The sequence below is a fragment of the Haliotis asinina genome, chromosome 1 (genome assembly GCF_037392515.1).
Source record: "Haliotis asinina isolate JCU_RB_2024 chromosome 1, JCU_Hal_asi_v2, whole genome shotgun sequence".
Taxonomy (NCBI): domain Eukaryota; kingdom Metazoa; phylum Mollusca; class Gastropoda; order Lepetellida; family Haliotidae; genus Haliotis; species Haliotis asinina.
In genome coordinates, this window is record NC_090280.1 from 57,144,175 (window position 1) to 57,166,254 (window position 22,080).

At 38.1% G+C, this 22,080-nt stretch overlaps 1 protein-coding gene across 1 annotated transcript in view; it reads right to left on the minus strand.

Annotated features, from left to right (window-relative positions):
* LOC137294780 (E3 ubiquitin-protein ligase TRIM37-like) overlaps positions 1-22,080 on the minus strand; it is a 68,535-nt gene that overhangs the window by 34,317 nt on the left and 12,138 nt on the right. Inside the window, exon 2 of the mRNA XM_067825894.1 lies at positions 1,137-1,238. Coding sequence (XP_067681995.1) covers positions 1,137-1,238 — 102 coding nt within the window. The remainder of the gene's footprint in view (positions 1-1,136; positions 1,239-22,080) is intronic.

The following is a 22,080-nucleotide window of genomic DNA, read 5'->3' on the forward strand; positions in this document are numbered from 1 at the left end:
TTCTGACAAACTTCATCAACCAGCCTTACATATGTCAAGATGCTAAAGCTGCTTAATGTGAAATCTCTCCAATTTCGGGCCTGTATTCCATGATTTTGGTCGTTCAAAATATATTCTGGCTTGATATTATCTAGACAGCCTCAGTCATGTATGGAATCAACCCATGACCCCCTTCTTTTGTGAAATAGGAATAAACTCCCTTGGTATATACATGATTTGAAAACTTTCTCTATGAAAGCAGAAATGCATATTTGCAAAGCTTTGATGAAGTAGACATGATGTAACTCTTACACCTCTATCAGTGCAGCAAATCTCTTTATTCTTTTGCCATAATAGATATGTTGGACAGAAAAAAATATTGAGGTTTCATGCAGTTTTTTTTTTTTTTCTGAGAAGTTACATGTATATACAGTACATAAATCACAGATTGGCCTAGTGCAGATGCAGACCATTTTCTCTACAGGTTCCACTACACTATATCAATATCACATGCTGCCCGAGAGAGGACTGTATGGAAACAACTCAAACGGACAGAGGCCTGTGACAGCTGTGATTGGATGAAATAGTGTAAGATGTGTTTGTGTTGTAAAAGCACATCCACCCTGTTATTAAAACTGACCACAATTTTAAGTATTTAGTGCTGTCATTTTTATCACCATGGGTTATGCTTATGTGTGTACATATATTTTGAAGTAGGTGACATTCGGTGTGGAGCTGGGGGTTGATGTGTTCCGCTTCCTGTGCTTGGCAAATGTGCCGGACAAGTTGGCCACAACTTGTGTTCTATTGTAGGTTAGAGGCCAGACTGTGCCCATGTGTACATAGAATGGCTGTTGATAGCCTGGATATTTTTAAAAAAAATATTAGGTTACTATAGAAGTCTATGGGAAAACATTTTGTGTTGTGTAACCTGTAGGGTTCAAGCACATTTCAGTAATTCATACTTTACATGCTTTCCTGTGTCTATTTCACCATGGAAACAAGTCAGTATTAATGTGGGGGCAAATTTAAAGGTAATGGGAGTAAAGATGGGGCTGTTTTGAGTGGAATACAAGAGATGCAGGGCAGTGTGGAGACAAGAGTTACCTACCCTTATACAGGAGAAACAAAACAGTCTGGACACAAGAGTTACCTACCCTTATACAGGAGAAGCAGCACAGCTTGGAACAGTGAGGGCAGAGGCGGGCATCCCGCAACTTTTCCATACAGATGAAACATCGGAACACCTCCGCCAGGCTCTGTTGACATAGATTAAGAATGTATTAAACATTATTCATAATCAGGTCAAATTTGGGATGTCCACCTACGGCTTGCATTAAACCTGATTCATGCATGGCTCAGTTCATAATCTGCATGATAAAATCAGATTCACATCATAATTCCACAATCGATAACAAAATCAAATTACCTATACTTAAAAACATTCTATCTGTCATATTGTAATAATGTTCTAGGAATTTCATTAATGGCTAACATTTTTTTAGCATCATAGGTACATCAAACAAAGCCAAACATGCAAAAGCACAGCATCAGCAGGCACCAAGCATTTATATTTATACAATGAAGACATGTTGATAACTCACTGATATTCCTACCAATCACCCATACAGATAGTTACTGTATTTAATAAACCAGTAAAATATCTGATTTGTTGCTTGTTCCTTTCCTTAATCCTCCACTCTGCATTTTTCTGTCTTTGATGGAAGTATGCATATAATCATGACTTAACCAGACAATCCAGTGATTGACATAGCAGGCACTGACCCACTGACATCCATCAGCATGTCAGCAAGTCTGACCACCATATCCTGCTAGTCACCTCTTATGACAAGCAGGATGCAGATCAATCCAAACCAGTTTTACCATGCAATTTATTTGTTGTGGAAGTTGCAGGATCATCACACCACTAAGCTACCCCAGTCACCCACAACTGGACTAATTGTGTACATACTATCACAGAAAGTACACGGCGGCGGTACTGTTCTAAGTACTACTCATGATATCAACTTCATGTTTACTGCTTTTGGTAATTCTCACGCAGAACAGCAATTTGTTCTTCATGGAAGCATTTCCTTTGTGGCAACAGTTTGTGATTCATACATACTTTTACTTGAAAATGACTATCTTCAGTGTCTGGTGCCAGACCTCGAAATATTTAGCAACATGTCCTGTGACTAGCCAAGAGTGGACCAGACAGTCCAGTAATGCTATGGACAACCATCATGACATCAAACAGTCGACACTTGATCCAGCTGCCTTTCACAAGCGCTGGACTGATGATCCAGTGATCAACTGCATGAGCACCAATCTACGTAATTTGGATATGATGACATGTGTCAGCTACATCAGACAGCGAGATCGCCCAATGGTCCAAGTCAATAACCATGGGTTGCTGAAGACTAATTCAAACGTGGGGTAATAAAGAACATAATTCAAGGAGCATTAGTGAGTGAGTGAGTTTGGTTTTACGCCGCTTTTAGCACTATTCCAGCGATATCACGGCGGGGGACCCCAGAAAATGGGCCTCACATATTGTACCCATGTGGGGAATCGAACCCAGGTCTTCGGCGTGACGAGCGAACGCTTTAACCACTAGGCTACCCCACTGCCCCTCAAGGAGCATTAGTTGCTGGGAAGCACAATGTGGGTATTTGGATTTACAACAAATCTATGGAAATAATTCATCAGTCTGTAATACTGTTAAATGCTTCAGGTAAACATTATCATCACTTTACTTCAGGTAAATCCCTTCATGATATCTCAAGAACAAAGGATCCATTCATCCTAGTATCAACAGCACACTTGTGTTATTTAAAATATTATCTCTTTCTATATATGTGAGTGAGATTGTGAGTGAGTAATCTTAGTTCAGCAATAGCTCTTAACAATATTCCAGGAATTTTTGAGGACACCAGAAGTTGTTTTCACACAATGTACGAAAGTAAAGAATCAAACCCAGGTGTTTGGCATGACTCAAAACCCCTTAACCACGCGGCTACACCACCGCCACTAGAAGGAAAGAGAATACATCAGAAATCATCAAGTATTGAACGAAATCATAACAAAGCTATGCACAGAAATAAATCCTCTTTTCCTGACACTTAATTATCTACCAACCACAGCTAGTTGCAAGGATCAGGTTATAAGCTACAAAATACAGAATACTTGCAATGATACCGAAAAACCCCAAATATTTCTCATTTCACATGTCATCCCCAAAAGTCTCAAATCAGCAAATATTCCAAATCAGGCAACCATAATCAATCAAAAAACTATATTTACGCTGCACAAATCATGAATCCATTGAAAAATATTTGAACCTTTACAAACACAGCTCAAATCATGACAGCCTAATTCTGGGAGGATAGGCAGTGGGGAAGCAGTTTATATGCTTTGGTGATCAACAAATTGTGCAATCCTCCTTTTCACAAAAGTCTGCCCTCCGATCAATATCTCTTATTTGATTTACAACCAAAGCCAAAAGTGGAGCTCAACAGTTGAGCGATTCTTTGATTTTCCTGGTAGGGTAGAGACTTTGTAAATTGACACAGCTCGAACATTCAGACATGAAATTGGGAGGATTTCTCCAATCTCGGAATTACCTCTTAGTCCAAATTTGATGAATTAAATTTTACTTTCTTTGACAGTGATGGCTGGTCTCTTACAGAAATGGTAATAGGATGTTTATTTTGGGACCTAGAACATATCACAGTTAACATATCAACTTTTGAATGACACCAATTACTGGTTTGAAAAGCAGGAGGCTAGCTTATACTATACATAGCATTTAATTTTCTGCATTTCTTGAGAAATTTGTACAGATGAACATTAATATTGACCAACAGAATATGGACGCATTAGATAATATAAAAGGCTGAGGCAGCAATTATTCAGGGATGGGTAACATTTTAAACAAGCTCTTAATGTTTCTATAATTATATTAAGGGTTTTCATTTTTATGACTTGTTCACAAATGTTTGGGTCAAAAATTCAATGTAGTTGGTTGGGAAAGTTACACAATTATTTTTCAACCCAGTTCGTTACAGCTATGATGTATGAATAACACATCTGAAGATCATTTCATGATGGAACCGTGAACAGTACTGTAAATCAGTGTTTAGTTTTCCTCTTCTGTTTCTGTTGTTCGTATAAAAGTTGCTATACATGTATAAAGTAGTTATAAACATAATCACTTTGCTTTTCAAAATTCCTCCAAACTGTTAAATGGTCGACTAAATATTTAGTCTTCAATTTTTCTTTCTTCTTTTGTTTTCATTTAATTTTGTTACTCAGTCTTAAGAGCCAACTTTAAATATTATAACATACTCTGCAAAGGTAAATAATACAGAATAAAGGCATTAAACATTTTCATGAGAAACTGAAGTAAACTTCAATATAAAAAAATCAAATGGCACAAGTTTAGATTGACTAATACCTATGTACCAAGAAATATTGTACTGCTTTCAAGATCTGCACCACACTGCCTGAGAGAGGGATGGATGGAGTACAGTTTCTTAAACTCTGCAAAATGCACAAATTGGACAGTCTTGGCACACTTAAATGGAATGGAGCCGGGGTCTTCTGCATGAAGGCTTGAACCACTCAGTTAACACAAAACAGGGTAGCTTCTATAAATATCTACATGAATATGGAATTTTGAATTCCAGCTCAGGAATTTTTTAAGAACATTTCCTGTACATTTGGGGCTGATAACTTGTCTCTGAGCAAGTCCAGATATCTTCAGCAATACTCAATGTTCATCATAGCAGAAGACTCCAGACATTTTTAAACTGGAAAGTTTCAAGAGAAAATGGTGTTACTGTGTTAACTTCTAAGCTTAAAAAAAAAATAACCACAAACTTATTGCACCTTTTTCAAGAAACTGCAGCACAAGCATGAAGAATTCGGAGACTGAACATCATTTGACAACACATCAACAAGAATATCAATAATGTATGTGTATGCCCAGACAATTATTACACAAACAGTTTCAAGTTTCCTTTGAAACAAAACAAAACATGTAACTTCTTGAAAGTATGGCATGTGATAACACTAATGGAGGGAGCACTGGGTGTGATTCTAACTTCTAATAGTGAACATGGTGACTCTACCACCTGCAGTCCATTCTGATTACAGTTGTACTTTGTCTTTATGTTCAAATCCAGTTTGAACCACCTAATTCTTTCAAGATAATATAGCTTATCTGTAATGTACTATTCAAAAGAAGTCAAGAACAATCTTACACCTGCATAATACATGTACCATAGCTAATCTGTCATAAACTACACAAAAGAAGGTAAGGACATCCCAAATGATATTTGTAATACTACAGTTAATCTGTGGTACTACTCAGAGCATTAAGTTAGGGACAATCTAATTCATTCATAATACATGTACTAGTTAATCGATCCGCGAAGGTCCCGGGGTAGAATCGGTCTTCAGCAACCCATGCTTGCCATAAAAGGCCACTATGCTTGTCGTAAGAGGTGACTAACGGGATCTGGTGGTCAGACTTGCCGACTTGGTTGACACATGTCATTGGTTCCCAATTGTGCAAATGGATGCTCATGTTGTTGATCACTGGATTGTCTGGTCCAGACTCGATTATTTACAAACCGCCGCCATATAGCTGGCATATTGCTTAGTGTGGCGTAAAACTAAACTCACACACTCACTCACTAGTTAATCTGTCATGTACTACTCAAAAGAAGTTAATTTAAGAGTGAGTGAGATTAGTTTTATGTCAAATTCAACAATATTCCAGCTATATGGTGGCAGTCCGTAAAAAATCGAGTCTGGACCAGATGATCTAGTGATCAACAGCATGAATCAGCAGAACTGGGATATGATGGCAAGCGTCAACCAAGTCAGCGAGCCTCACCACCTGATCACCTTAGTCTTATGACAAGCATGGCTACTGAAGATCAGTTCTAACCCAGATCTTCATGGGTCAAACAAGTTAAGAGCCTTAGCTTCTATGAAACATGTACACTAACTTATTTGTTATGTTCTACACAAATGAAGTTAAGGATCATCTCATTCCCTCGTAGTACCATACCTTATCTGTTATGACACAGAAGAACTATATTAGTATGACAAAATCATGAGTTCCTTAACTTCTTTTGAGTAATATATATGTTCCAGAAAACAAACGGAGAGCACTTCATGATTGCCATGATGGAGTTGGCCAGATTGATTTTTTGCCAAAATAACTGCCTCAAGACACTGCTTCCAACTTCTCATAAATCTCATCATGTGACATTTATGCCATCATGTAGGCAATTTTAATATCCACATTATTTACACTTTGCATGTTGTGTTACCGGAAAAAATTATCCTACCACAGTAAACATCACTCCCTAGTGTTATGAAGCATGACAAATGATCATCTTGCAGTCTCAACACCGCCACAAGAACAAAAGAAGTAAATACAGACCGGCTGAACATTTTGTCTACAATGTATACTTTCTGCAACGTTGATCATGGTTGATTTCTCTAGGCAGTGATAATGCTTGGATCCTATTAGCGGTTTACTTCTCCCATAAAGTCTGTTGTCTACATTCCCTTTGATTCTGATCACTAGGGTATGGATAGTTGTAAATGTCAAAACAGACATTTCTAGAAAAATATACTTTATGTTATGACAGAATTCCAGTTAGGATTAGGGTAAAGAAGATTGCGGAACACGGCTTGTTCATGTCAAAATGAACACTAGAGGAAAAATGGATGAGAAATCAATTCTTACTAACTAAACATGCTCTGCAGAAAACTGCAAACAAAAGCATCCCCTACATCCGATGCATAGGAACCACAGGGGGATAGACATAGCAAGCTGCATGCATAGCTAACATCAAAGTATTGATTCACACAAAACGGGAATTTAGCAAATCTCTGTGAAATCTACAATTTTATGAATGAATGATTAGCATTATTATTTTGATGAATGAGGATTGTTCCAAAGTCTGAAACTGAAATCTGCAATTCCAACTGTGAAATTTACACACTTTGATCATGTTACGATTATACAACCTACATCAATCATCACAGAGGGAGATAAATGATACAAATGACACACAATACATACCACATTGAATGAAATTCACACCTGATTAACACGTGTATATTGACAAACATAATCAATGAGAGATACACCTTAACGATGACATAATCCTGACCGATTTTCACTTGGAAATAGAACTCATCGTTAGCGTTGATAACTTCTGCCATGGCAAGAGCTTGTGCCTGTTCTTTGGTATCTAGCACCATAAAACGTTCTGTCAGTTCGGAAAACGCCACTGCTTTGCCCGAGCTAGAAAATCCTTGTGGTACGTTCTGAGACCCATTCACTAGATAGTTCCCACATGCAATGTCAATGATGTCCAAGGTAAAAACATGGTGGTCTATATCCTTTTTAGGAGGCTTGAATTTCACCGAATAATGCCGATCCTTCCTGTTCTTATTCCGCTTGACCAAACTCATTTCTGCATAACGTCAAACCCTCCACTGATGAAATCCAACACTCGCCAGACAAAAAACAGTCGTCAATTCAACCCCCTTCATCTGAATTCACCCACTTAACAAATTGATCTGCTACCAAGAACAGAACAGAAACGTGAAATTTTCCCACTAGACAAGCTGTTTTGAGTTCTAATACAATACGATGTCTATTTCCTTTCCTTCTCAGATGAAGAATCACAGAAACTCACACCTTTGTTTATACTATTTCCGTACTAAATGCCACCAGTCGAACACAATATTAAATTGTGCTGAAGGGAAAATGGGTTTGACTCTTCATCCTTGATGACATATGGCTCTTAGAATTGCCAGAGCATCAAGTTGAAATAACTATATTTATCCAGCTTCAGTCTGAGAGTCCAGTTTGAGATGAAAAGCACCAAATGTAGCTGATTCACCATCCAATGAAGAACTTCCACAGCTCAAAGTTCACCATCACTTACGGCAACAAGGTCCCTTCCAACCATCTATCATGGATCATGCTCTATTGAAACATTCTATTTCTTCAGTTGGTGAGAAATAAATACTTCGTTAACCAAATTGACAATCTTTGTCAATATGAGCCATCAATTCTTTCCCCAAGCTACATTCATTAGCTGTTTCTTCATAAGTAATAAAACATTTATCCTACAGGCAATAAAACATTTCTTCTCCAGCCTGTGTTAAGTCAAATCAGACAGGCCGAGTGCAACGCGCGTTATGAAGCTAGATGGGCTTACAAATTAGATAGACAGTAACCTATTAGACTGTGCTTGCAGCCTGGATCGGTTCTATCCCTCAGCTCAACAATTAGCTGAAACCTGCCTGAATCAGGGGTTAATGTAAGTGTTGTGTCAATAATGTGAAATCTCTATCAAGAGACTAGATTATTAACTATTCATATCCAGCAAACATTGTTCCCGGTCCATGTGTATATTTTATGAAAAATCATCCTTTCACTTCGATAAAAAAGATGGACTCTCCTCCTAAACAAACACCATTGGTGAAGAATAAAATTTATGAAAATGCCAATTTGAAATGTTGCGAAACTTCTCTCTCAAGAGAGATTGTTCTGAAGTCTGATAGTTTGGTATTTCATCAACGTACGTCAGCTAAGTTTGGAGTGAAACCGATGACTATTTGATGTGAATTTCTAACTGCCGCCTGTCAGTTTCCAAGGCATGTTCCCCAATTCTGTTGTTTGCAATAAGAGATCAGGAATCAAGAGTGTATTCCCTTACACAACTCCCAGGGCCTGTCTGTCAATTTGCCCTATAAACAATGTACTTGCTCTTCTGCTAATTGGATTCAAGTTCACTTGGGTGTGATTATCACTCAATAACAATTATGAGTGGTGATCAGTTTACATCAAATTTCAGTATGAGAGGAACAATAAAATCTAGAGAACAAAGAATTTAAGATCAAAGGAAATTTGAAGAATTCATGCATAGTGTCAGCTAGTAGAAGTAGTAGTTCGAGACGGGGGAATTCACTGCAGCGCGTTAACATCACATGTAAGAACTTTTATACTTTTAATAGAGTTGTTCTCTTTCTGTTAAAAGTGAGTTGGTGACTGAACGAGTGAAAGTGTGAGTGAGGTGAGTGAGTGAGCGAGTGAGTTTAAGTTGAGACAGTGAGTGAGTATGGTTTTACGCTACTTTTAGCAATATTCCAAAATCATGGTAGGATTCACCAGAATGGACTGGTGGTATTCAGTAGTATCTATCAGTAGTGGTATTTATCAAGAATTCCTTGTGTTTTTCGTAAAGTCAATACTTTCTTAAATTCAAAATTATTTTGGAAATAGATTAAACCCAATAACGTAAAACTTTTCACAGGATCATTCTCATTAGACTAAGTCTCTGATACAAGTCACAAGTACAATACATACGCCATAACAGTGGTTATAACAAACAATGAGCCACTACTTCAAACTTCAAACCAAAATCTCCTAAAATTCCAATGGTCTTGTCAGATGATACATGTTCATAAACTAAGTCTACAATACAAGTTTAGAATTGTATACTCAGTTCATTCGGCACTGACGACTATGATAATATGAACTGGGGGCTTTTTTCTGTTTTCATTCTAATTTGGAAATTTTAATAACATTTGTCATGGACTTAATGGTCATTTACTGGCTATGTACAGATCTAGATACAGTCCTGACAGGACATGTCAGTTTAATACATGAGGAGAGACAGAGTACTCTAGACTCTGTTACAAAGCAATCATTGTGCTATGTGTTACATCTCCTTAACACACCTTCGACAAACAAGCACAACTGTAACATGTTGTATCTGGGACTACACTTTCTCAGTAAAGTACAGGTTCCAGTAATGTGTTGTGTATTCATAACCAGTGTACATGTGACTAAAACTTAACTGCCTACCTGGCCAAAACTCTAAATTCAAACTTGACCGCCAGGCAAGGTGAATTAGAGAATCTAGCAGTCCCCTTTAAAACTAACCCTTCCAGTAACCATACACAAAGATAAATATCTGACATCATAGCTCTTTGTAAAACGGGGCAGTGGGGTAGTCTAATGGCTGAAGTGTCTGCTCGTCACTCTCATTTCTAGTTTCCTCTGCTGTGATATTTCTAGAAAGATTGCTAAAAGCAGTGTAAAAACCATACTCATTCACTCACTCATTCTTACTGAAACAAAACACAGGGTATCAATGTTTCAGTTGTCATGGTTACCTGGAAACACAACGTTAGTGGTCAAGTGATGGTTTCTATGTTCAGAAGGCCACCATGAATTACTGTTTAGATCCTGCTCACATCATAACTAAGTAACCTACACTTTCCAGAAGAAAGAAATCACTTACAGTGTTCTGTTATTATTTCCACCATTTGTAAGGAATAAAATTCACAAAGATAGTGCTACAAATAATCATTCCCAATTTTAATTACACAATGGAGCCTCATAAACACAAACAAACAGCATACAAAATTTCCAAACCATTCATGGCAGAGTAATATGAGATTCACAACCATAAAAGGTCCCAGAAGACATGTGGAAAATATGGCATCAGAAAATTAAGTGTACTTTATGGTCAAAGATCCTGCTGTTACACAACAGTTTGACTGAGGTAACTCTTTACCTTTGTTGACACGAATAAGTACAAAAAGAAATTTTATCATCTCTAACTATTTGATTCTATCAAAAATGTTTGCCATACATTATTTGAACGTTCTGCAATGTTTAAGGTGGCTTAAAAAGCATTTTGCGATCATCATTCAGATTATTTTCAACAGCATATGACTAAGACTGAGAATTACTTTCGAATGATCTTCAGCTTGAGCTATGCTGCCACCATCAAATCGATTGTACATATAACAGGCCAGTCATGTTACTGTGGTTTGAAACCTCTGATTACACTTATCCAGTATTTTTCAGAGTTGAGGTAGAAACCATGCAAATCTGACTTGACTATGTCTTAACAGCACATAACACAATGTTGACTTGAAAAATGTGGAACTTTTTATAAAACGAAAATAAAAAACAAATCTGTCATCTGTGATACCGACAGAGATATCTACTGTAATCTAACTCTGTTGGTTAAAAAAGCATAGTTTTACTTGACGAAGGGTAAAGCTAACTGTAACATGATATGATTAGTTTTCCCTTTGAGATCTTTAAGGTGAGATGGACCAGAACTATGTGGTCATAGCTCACACATTCACAGACATTTACTGATTTTCAGAAAGACAATGAGGTGTTTCAAGTTCCATTCAATTAGCTCTTTGTCTGCAGCCACAAAGATCGATGGAAGCACGATTGTTTTACATAAGAGCCTGTCAGAAACCTTGTATCACTTTGCAATTTATGCTTCAAAATGATGAGGATTGAAAGTATTGGTCAATGTCATTCTGCTGTGTCACATGCATTAAATACATGCCGCTATAAGGAATCTTAGTAATTATTTTAAAAAATGACAGAAATCATAAAACTGTGGAGAAGCATAAAAAAACAAATTTTGGGTAAAAATATGATGTTTACGCCACAATCAAAATAGCTGAAGTACCAGACCTAACTTTTGAAGAAAACCAAAGTCACATTTTTAACATGCTCACATTGGGTACCACATCTAAAAATAGAAACCAATCTAGTCTATCACATTCTACTGGACAAGAGGACCGTTAAACACTAGTGCAAAAATCCCATATTAAAAGTCATCACCATTATAATCCCATACCCATTTCCTAATGAGAGTTTGCTATTCCTGTCTCCTTCTGTGAACCTTCCCCTCCTCTTCCTCCAGCTCAGCCACATCTATATGAGTACCGTATCATTGATTGCTGAGCCTGCTATCACCACTACATCACATACCATTGACATCAACGCTGAAAACGTTCGGATTTCAATCCCGATACAAATGGAAGTTCCCAGGAGCACTTAGGTACCCATCCCCAAGATCTGAACTGCTGTAAGAGGGCCATTCCTTGCTTCCAGCAGGACCATGGTTAGTGGTAACCTCTCTTATCACATGCCCACATAGGCACTTATGGCAGATAAATCCTGCAACTTTCTAATCGAACTTTCTGTTTATTGTTGTATTTCTCAGCCTGACTTTTTTCAGATCGTCTGCTATTCCCTTCATTAGTCTAGATACAAGTCTGTAGTATGCAAGGAAAGAAGCAACAACTCTGACATAGCAATGTGCCCAAATGTCAAAGAAACCATGAGTTTAGCAAAAATGTTAGAATTTATTTGATTTCTTACACCTCATTGAGGCAGATATTTGAAAATTGAAGTTTTTTTTTCTCTGTGTTTTGTAAGGCGATGCTCTGAATATGTCTGGAAGTTATCCAATCTGACCTACACTATCATTACTGAAAGAGTGCTGAGTCACAATGTACAACAAGCAATTAGGCTTCAGTCTGGATCATCTGGACCATTTGTTGATAATGTGCATCAGAGTGAGTGAGTATGGTTTATTGCCACTTTAAGCAATATTCCAGCAATATTATGGCAGGGGAAACTAGGAATGGACTTTACATAGTGTACCCATGTGGGAATAGAACCACGGTCTAAGGTGTGACTAGCGAACGCTTTAACCACTAGGCTACCCTACTGCCCCAATGTGTATCAGGAAGAACGAACAGAAAACAATGACATTATCAGCTGTTTCTCACATTGTAACTGCCTACAGAATAACCTGAGTCCATCTACTTTCAAGCCGAAGTGACAGTCAAGAAAATGATGGTTCCTTGCTGTGTGTCACCTTTCTTGTCATGTCCAAGACTTTCACTGTCAAATATAGAATACAATTTAATAAAACCATGGCTGTCAGAAAGAGGGCACAAAATAATGACCTAAATGTATGCCTCTGTGTCCCCAGCAGCTGTGTTCGACAGGACTCTGGTCCATTATGCTCACATTTAGGCTTGCAGAACATGGCTCTGGTAAACCGTGCCCTATTTAGTTTTGTTGTTTTTACATACCATGCCCAATTTTGTTTAAATACAATATTTAACATGATGAGCTCAACTGCCTCATCATGCTTATATAATACTTCTACAGCTGGAACTTCCTGGACTCTTAAGTTTCTGAAACCCTTTGTATTTGATAAGACGCAATTCCATGCAAGCAGCCAGTCATACTTTCAAGAATAAGAGAGAAAATACAAATTAATTTTCCATGCTCAGAAAAAGAAATTCTATTTTTTTAAATTTAAACTTACAAGACATTGTTTTTTAAATTGTTTTTTAAACTGATTTTTTCCCATTGCGTGTGCATTATTACTTTCGCTGGTGATATGAAAAATTTATTGTTTCCCTCCTGCCTTAAGGTTTTAATAGGACGAAAACAAGAAACATAGTTAGTGTCGCTTTACACAGAAAAAGAACCCTGGTGATTAAGATTTGTCTATGGAAAATCTAGACTTGTTGCAAGTTAAACAATACTGTTACAGTGAGGCCCAGCTTGATAGTAAACAATATGGGTCAGGACTGAGAGATAGACTATGAGTGTTTACAGAGACATTATCTGCAGCCTGCAGTTGGTAGCTGCTGCAAACCCATGACAGATGAAGAGCCATGCACAATCCTGCCTGTGTAATACAACATGTGTGATACACAATTTGGTGGGTGCTAACACAACTATGTTGCACATACGTAACCATAAGGATAAGGTGAGGTGAAATGGTGTTTTACGACGTACTTAAGATTATTTTGCTCATATGGCTGCTTGTATCAGTGAACACTCAAGCAGATTTTTATAGTGCTAGCTCACTGAGATACTGTGCTTCAGTTCAGCATGAATACCCAACTCAGACACATACTGACTAGGATCCGACCAGTCCTTGTTGTACCAATTAATGCCATGCACCAGGCAGGGAACAAGAAGTAAGATGTTTTAATGTCTTTTGGTATGATAGGGCCAGTGAATCAAACCCTGACCTTCCGTACACCAGGCATTCCCTCAATTATGAAACAATACATGTATATCAGTGTCTATGAATAGTCAGATTTGTCAGCAGTCAGGGGGATAGATATCACCAACCCCCAGCCTCAGTGTCTGACTGAGTATTTCACAATGACTTTGTCTGAAGTTGTTATTTGTGGCTTGTTGCATCTGTTGTGCTGTTAATAAATCTTATGTTTGCTATTATACATTGTTAATAATTTCAATGTCAAGCATAAGAAATGACAAACCTGAAATGTGTGTTTTCAGTGGGTCAGATAGACATCTGATACTTACAGGACCCAATGTCCTGTTGTTTTGAAACACCATTCGTGAACATTGGTATATCATTATTTCCTTGAACTTATCAGCATCATTACTCACGCTTCTCACAAAACAAACTGGTAAAAGTCTTCAATGATTCTAAAGCTAAAACAAGCAAAATCAAAACTGCTTTGAACAAGCTGAAAGTTTGTCGATGAGCACAATGTCCAGTTATGCATGCAACAGTATATGCATCACATTTTCATCTCAACACAGTATCCTATCTGAAGTAATCATGCATAATGTCATATGTTATTGGATCAGATATATGATAATCCATGGTTGCTGTAACTCGGAGAGGTCAACATCAGTGCGAAAACTACATTGTCACACTAGCACAGTCACCTCAGGTGAAATTCACAAGGTCATTTGTGTCTTCAGTATCTGTTAACTGTAAGGTAATGTACTTAATTTATAAACATGATATTTTCATGATCCTAGTTTTTCAATCGATTTTGGCCAATTTTCACTATTTAGTGGAAGATTTAGACAGAAATATAAATTATGAGTTTGAGTTTAAATCTTTCCCCCAATTTCCAGTATGTTTAATCCTGATTCAACCCTGTGTCACCTTAGATTTCTGAGGTAATTTAACTAAGCCCAACTTAGAGTAGAAACATTTATTCTGCGATACACCCTGGATATTGACACATTATCTGCCACCATGAGTATACCTGTGGTATTAATTCTGGACTAATTTGCCACTATGAGTTATTGTAGATACAGAAGTGGTATTTTAAGACAAGTCTCACATGTTGGCAAAATAGGCACAAGAAGCATCCTGGTGGTAAGAAAGAATGTGTTAACCACAGAATACATTCCTGAATGAGGAGGACACAGAAACGACACAACCATCTCCAACTATTGCACACTGACTCTACATATATATTTGGGCTATCATTGTAGATCATACAGGCTGATGATTGTTAACTGAAAATTGATTGATTAGCAAAAAAAAATTAGAGGAGAAAGAAAATCTTAAAGAGGTCACCATGTTTCCCATCACTGGAGAGTGGTGACATATTTAGGCTTGAATTATGAACAAAATACTGAACTGAACATAATTCAGAATTAGCACAAACATAAAGTCGTAACTTTGTGCGTTACCAGAGTGAATTAAAATGCTATTTCATCACAACAGTTTATGAATGACATTATCTAGACATAGTTTTCACATCGATACAGTTTCTCATCATGACATTTCCGATCATCAGTCTATTTCGGCATCCCATCTACATAAGCAACTTCACAGATCCTCTAAAGAACACTTCAGCTAAAAGCCTGCATGTTCAAAATGATTGATCACTCCATTTTCAAAGTTACCTTACTCCTGTTTTATTATTCCTGTCACAGAATTCCAACTGAGGACATCAAACGTCTGCTTGCTGTAACTAGTCTAACTGTCCTCAGTTTGCGACACTATCTAAAACACTGCTAAAAGGTCTGTGCATGTGTTTGTACTGAGGCTTAACATTGCATACCATTTGCACAATAAATACATGCATGTGCGTGGCTGCATGTACAGTCCAGACTGTGACACTAGCTCACAGCCATGTTGTGACACAGTCAAACATGTGGCGTGGCGTGGCGAAGTGTGGTGTAGTGCGGTGTAGTGTAGCATAGCGCGTGGCGTGATGCAGTGCAGTGCATGGTGTGGTGTGGTTTTGTGTGGTGTGGTTTTGTGTGGTGTGGTGTGGTGTGGTGTGGTGTGGTGTGGTGTGGTGTGGTGTGGTGTGGTGTGGTGTGGTGTGATGAGGTGTTTTGAAGTGTGGTGTGTTGTGGAGTGATGAAGTGTGGTATGGTTTGATGTGGTTTATTGAGGTGTGGTGTGTTGTTTTGTGGTGTGATGAGGTGTTATGAAGCATGGTGTGGTGTGGTGTGGTGTGGTGTGATGCGATGAAGAGTGCTGTGGTGTTGTGAAGTGTGTGGAGTGGTGTGGCATGGTGTGGCATAGAGTGGTGTTGTAAGGTGTGATGAAGTGTGGTGTGGAGTGAGTGAGTGAGTGAGTGAGTGAGTGAGTGAGTGAGTGAGTGAGTGAGTGAGTGAGTGAGTGAGTGAGTGAGCTTAGTTTCAGACCGCACTCAGCAATAATCCAGCTATATGGCGGATGTCTATAAATAATCGAGTCTGGAACAGACAATCCAGTGATCAACAACACGAGCATTGATCTGCGCAAACTGGGAACCAATGATATGTGTCAACCAAATCAGCAAGCCTGACCACCTGATCCCGTTAGTCACCTCTTACGACAAGCAGAGTTGCCATTATAGCAAGCAAGGGTTGTGGTGCCTTGTGGACCTTGTGGATAAGTGTTGTGTAGTGTGGTACGATGAAGTGTGGTATGGTGTAATGAAGTGTGGTGTGGTGTATTGTGGTGTGGCATGGTGCAGTATGGTGCAATGAAGTGTGGTCTGATGTGGTGTGATGAGGTGTGGTGTGTAGGATGAGGTGTGGTGAGGTGTCAGTGGCGTGTGGTGTGGCATGGGTTGCTGAAGGCCTATTCTGCACTCGATGGGTCTGTGGTTCACGGGCCTGTGGTTCCTTGTGGGGTGGTGTGATTAAGCATTGTATGGTGTGGTGCAATGAAGTATGTTGTGGTGTATTGTGGTGTGGTATGGTGTGATGAAGTGTGGTGCGGTGTGGTGTGGTGTGGTGTGGTGCGGTGTGGAGTGATGGAGTGTGGTGTGGTGTGGTGTGGTGTGGTGTGGTGTGGTGTGGTGTGGTGTGGTGTGGTGTGGTGTGGTGTGGTATGGTGTGGTGTGGTGTTTGTATGTGTGGTGTGGTCCATGTGTTTTGTGACCACATTTTTGCAGAGGATTAAGAAATGAATACAGTTTCTCAAAGACATTGGTAGAAGGTAGATCTATAGCCATAACCTATTGATGCTGAGGCAACAATACCATCACACCATACACTTTAGTATATACAATCAACCTTGTCCAGCCTTGTGGAAACCACGAAAACATAGTAAGGTCAGCATCAAAATTAGGGTAAGGTTTTCACACCACATCTCTCTCTTTCTCTTACAAAATTTCTCCAGAACAAATGTATTTGAAGTGGTTCTTTAGAAGTCGTATGCTGCATCAGTCAAGACCGCTAATCCCTATTGTGTATGCAAACACAGATAGATGGGAGTTCCATGAGGGCTTCACACTGCGCCGACAGCGTCTAACACTATTGACCATGTCTATCTATCAATGCTGCTGACCTCATCAACTAGGGTGCATCGGGCTCCAGTATATCACTCAGTGCCTGCCCACCAAGTCAACTCAAGACAATAAAACTGTATCATGATCGGCAAGTCAACAGATTCATCAAAGTTCTTCACTCGTTTGTGTGTAAGCACATGACAAAGGGGCATGACGTATTGTGGGAAGTGACGAGGCTTGAGTGTATGATTAATTCCACCGAAAATGTATCATCATCATCATCATCATCATCATCATCATCATCATCATCATCATCATCATCATCACCAGCATCACCATCCAAAGAAATAAATTCACATAGAATATTTGCTCACTAACATCACAAAAATATCATACTGACATTTCAAATTAATACCATTTCTTATTTTTTTCTTTAGTTCTTTTGTTTTTTTTAATCATTTTCCATTTTCATGCATGAACAAAGCAGTAAGTAATGGAATGTAAATCCCATTGAACATACTGTATTCACACCTACATACCAACTGTGCTGACATTACACGTACCAGACTATTACAGTTTGGCTCAGTTCACACTCTGAGAAATATAATTTAATAACCGTATAAATGCTGACTTTGAAATTTTTCATCCATGTGCTGTGAGGTTAACATGAACCCAATCAGTCTCTTCAGACTCCTCACTTCAATGATATTACTGACAGACTATAGAACAAAAGAGTTCCTGGGAACTACCAAAACTATTGAAGACTGACAAATCTTCCTTCACATCTTCCAATTCACAAGTTTCAGGAGACAACTGGCATTAATATTAAATAGTGAATTCTTTTGATGCATACAAGAAGCGACAACGGCTTACAAAAGCAGGACACTCTTATTCCAATTTATCATCTCTTCACTTCAATGAGATCAAAACTGGTCCATTGACATGCAATACTTGTGTCTCATCTGATCACTGAAGAGGATGAAAACAAGGTCACCCTGTACTGTTACATGCTAAGAAGTTCCCCAACTCATTGTGTTCATTTCACTGCTGTGTCCGGCTGATGCTAGGGGTGTAATGGTATGGCATGGTTCAGTTCGTATCGTTTTACACAGATGTTGGTTCAGAACAATTCGGTTCAGTTCATTAACAATAAAATTTTAACTGGGAAAACGTTTTGGGGGAAAGACACTGTTGGTGTTGGTTAAAGCTCTGGAAATCTGGAACTGGTACCAAAACAAAAGTGCCTTTACATGATCTTGTTCATCCAGTGTCAGAAATGGTAGTGACATGAAGACGTCATCTAAAATTAGAATACATGGAACATTTGTGATGACATTCTGAAAGTAATGGGAGTAAGATGAGTTAGATGATCTTTTTGGTATGAAAACCGACCATAACATATTTCCAAAGTGAATTTTGGTGTACTGAACTGAAAACAAAATACTGCGGTACAGCATTTCAGTCTGAGCTGATGCATTTGTGCAACACTTTGTGCTTCAGACAATCAAGATGCTTGGTACTTTCATGTCAACAAAGTCAGCCAGGTTGTGAATAGCACATCTATTGTTAGATACTCAAGTCAATATACTGTCTCAGAGATAGAAATTAACCTTATTTTCAGACAGGCCCTTCAGGCCAGTAGACAGAAAAACTTACTGGCCCAAGATGTTTTCTACACGCCCAGTTTAAAAAAATGATGCAGTAAAATAGAGTTGTGACGATTAATCGATACGCAAGTTATCGCGATTCAAGAGCTGCACGATACGATACATCGATACGATTGTCATGCATCGATTCAACACGATACTCACATACTTAGCAGTCTATGAAAACACCGTCTCCCCTTCTATTTAGATTTTCCTGGAAAATATTACCATGGACATGCTCCGACTGAGATAATTTTCACAAATTTATTTTGTTATCTGTGCAGAAAAGCCTGTTGTGCCAATGTTGATCCCTGCTGTTCCACTTTTTGGGAAAACACTACTTTACTGATACATGCTAAAATTTTTAATAAAATGTCTTTCATGATGATGTGTTTAATTTTTCTTGGGAGAAGAATACCTTAACTGAAATGACTACCAGTATCGTGATATGTATCGTATCGTGGCATGGGCGTATCGTCACGACTCTAGTAAAAAACTCATTTTATGTTAACCAACTGTTTAAATGATTATGGTGAGGTGGTTTTATCAGTTACCAGAAGGGGGGATATGGATGGTAGTCTTTCCATCTTATAATCAGCAGTGACATATACCCTTGTCGCCCAGCATGGTTCTAATTCACCCAGACAAACTTCTACTTGCCTCAGGGCTAGGGGCAAGTGTAATTTCTATCACTGTTGTCTTGAAAAGTACCAATAAACTTGTATTAGGACTCTGTACAATGCTTTTGTGCAATTCATCATATAAATGGTGTTTTTGTTCAATCAACTGGTGAAAAATAAATATTTTCCAAAAACTAATAAAATTCTGCCAATCATTAATCTTGCTAGCCGTACATCATCATCAACATCGAACCGACCAATAATAAGACATTGATTTTAATATATTGGAATTCAGTGAATTTTACTTCAATCTTTTCTTTCGTCCATCAATAAATATTAAATTCCACAAAAATGTTCGGTAGATTTCCATCACTGCTGTCTATAAACTTCACGAAATGGAATCATAAAGCACCATTCAATTCCCGCTCGGAATCAACAGAAATCCAGCAATCACACTTCAGACATTTTTGCATGAGATTACAAAGAGTTGTTCAAAATAATCAATGAAGGAATCATTCATTTTTCCTCTGAAGAGAAACAAATCCTTGTGTACAGTGTTTGTTGGTTTTCAAATCAAGTGTTCACCCTTCACTGTGATCATGATCATTAAACGTGCGTCTATTAATCATATCAATTATAAAATCACCGGCTTGCATGACACGCACATATCAAACAATAATTTACTGCTAGTTTGTTCATAACGGTTCTTCACAAAACCATGATCCCTGCTCAAGTGCATATTTCCTGCAACATGCATAATGGGCATATTTCTATGCTTGCAACATGCATAAAACATGTTGCATCTATGGTAAACATTCACAGCCGAGAAAACAACACACATGATCCATTATATGTTATACTGACTTTTACATGAGATTGCATGCCAAACTGAGTTTCATGTCAGAGTTAGGTCACTTGGACCTTTTTGAGTGAGTGAGTGAGTGGTTGGGTGAGTGAGTGATTGAGTGATTGAGTGAGTGGTTGGGTGAGTGAGTGAGTGAGTGAGTGAGTGAGTGAGTGAGTAAGTGAGTGAGTGCATGCCACTCTAAGCATGGGGATTGCGCCTGGGTTTAAAAACTTTGGAATCGACTTTGTGTGCAAATTCTTCTGTGATGTCACAAAGTACAACCCTGTGCAGTTAAAAGAACCCACAAATCCGTTGGTAAATAACCAGATGGTGCCCACATGAATATGTGCGTACACCTAGTTGAGGGTACAGCAATGTGCAGTTAACTTGGCCAAAGTACATGTACTATGACTATGTGTCACAGTCCACTCATCTGTGAATGGGTGCCACAAAAGGATAGGAAAGCCACATTAACTTGATGTGCCTAGTGGCTGCACGAGTTGTCAGTGTTCATGCAAAAATATGATAAAACCATGCAAAAAATATTTTGTGCACATGTTTTGGGCGCATTGATACTGATCTACATAATTTTAAAAAGTAACTTAAAACGGCAACAAATAGACAAGCAATAATTTTAACATGATTCAGGATTGTACTGAAAATTTCACACCCAAAAGATTTGGATTGCATATTAATAATTTCATTTCTGCCCACACTTGTACAAAACTACCTTGATCACTGGTTGTATGATCCCAGGAAGTTGAGAATGATAATACAATGTGCCGTTGAGATGGACAAAAATTTAAACATTTACCACTGCCTTGAGCATGTACTAGTTGTGTAGGATTTGTGCCAAGTATAGATATCCTAGAACAGTTATACATTACATAACAACATATTTGCAATAAACAGCCCTTGTATCATGTTTGAAATGTTTGGAACATATATTGAGATAAGCATTGTTCCAAATACAGGGATGGAAACAAGGTGATCATGCACTATGATCAATATACTGTGAACAAATCATTATGACACATACATGATTACCATGGTGAATGGTTCCAGTCAATTAACATGCAACACATGTTCTTACGTTAGGATTACACTTTTTCAGCAAATATTTGACCAGTTTCTAAATAGCTTTTTCATAATTAACATGGAGCTTAGCTGATACCACCAAATACATTTTGCTTTCTGATTTATAACCATAAAAAGCACAATTGAATTCTGAAATCATATTGCCATGAGAAAAATTCCAGTCATGAAGTGATTGACCGACTTCAACATCGTAACACAAATCAGTTTTGAAACATGAGTTTCCACAAAACTAATGACAAAACTACAAGCCAGGATATTGTCCGACCAAACTATCTCATGCCATGGAATATGACCAACAATCAATATTCTAATACTGCAATCAAGCTGTGGGAGAAATCAATATTGAAAACCATTTCGAGAGTCTGAACAGTTGCACGAATATAAATAACCACAATCTCTGCGAAGAAAGTTTCCCGACTTTGAAGCAAAATGGGCACACAGGAATGTTTCAGCAGTTTATCATTCATGTGTTAATCATTACATTCATATC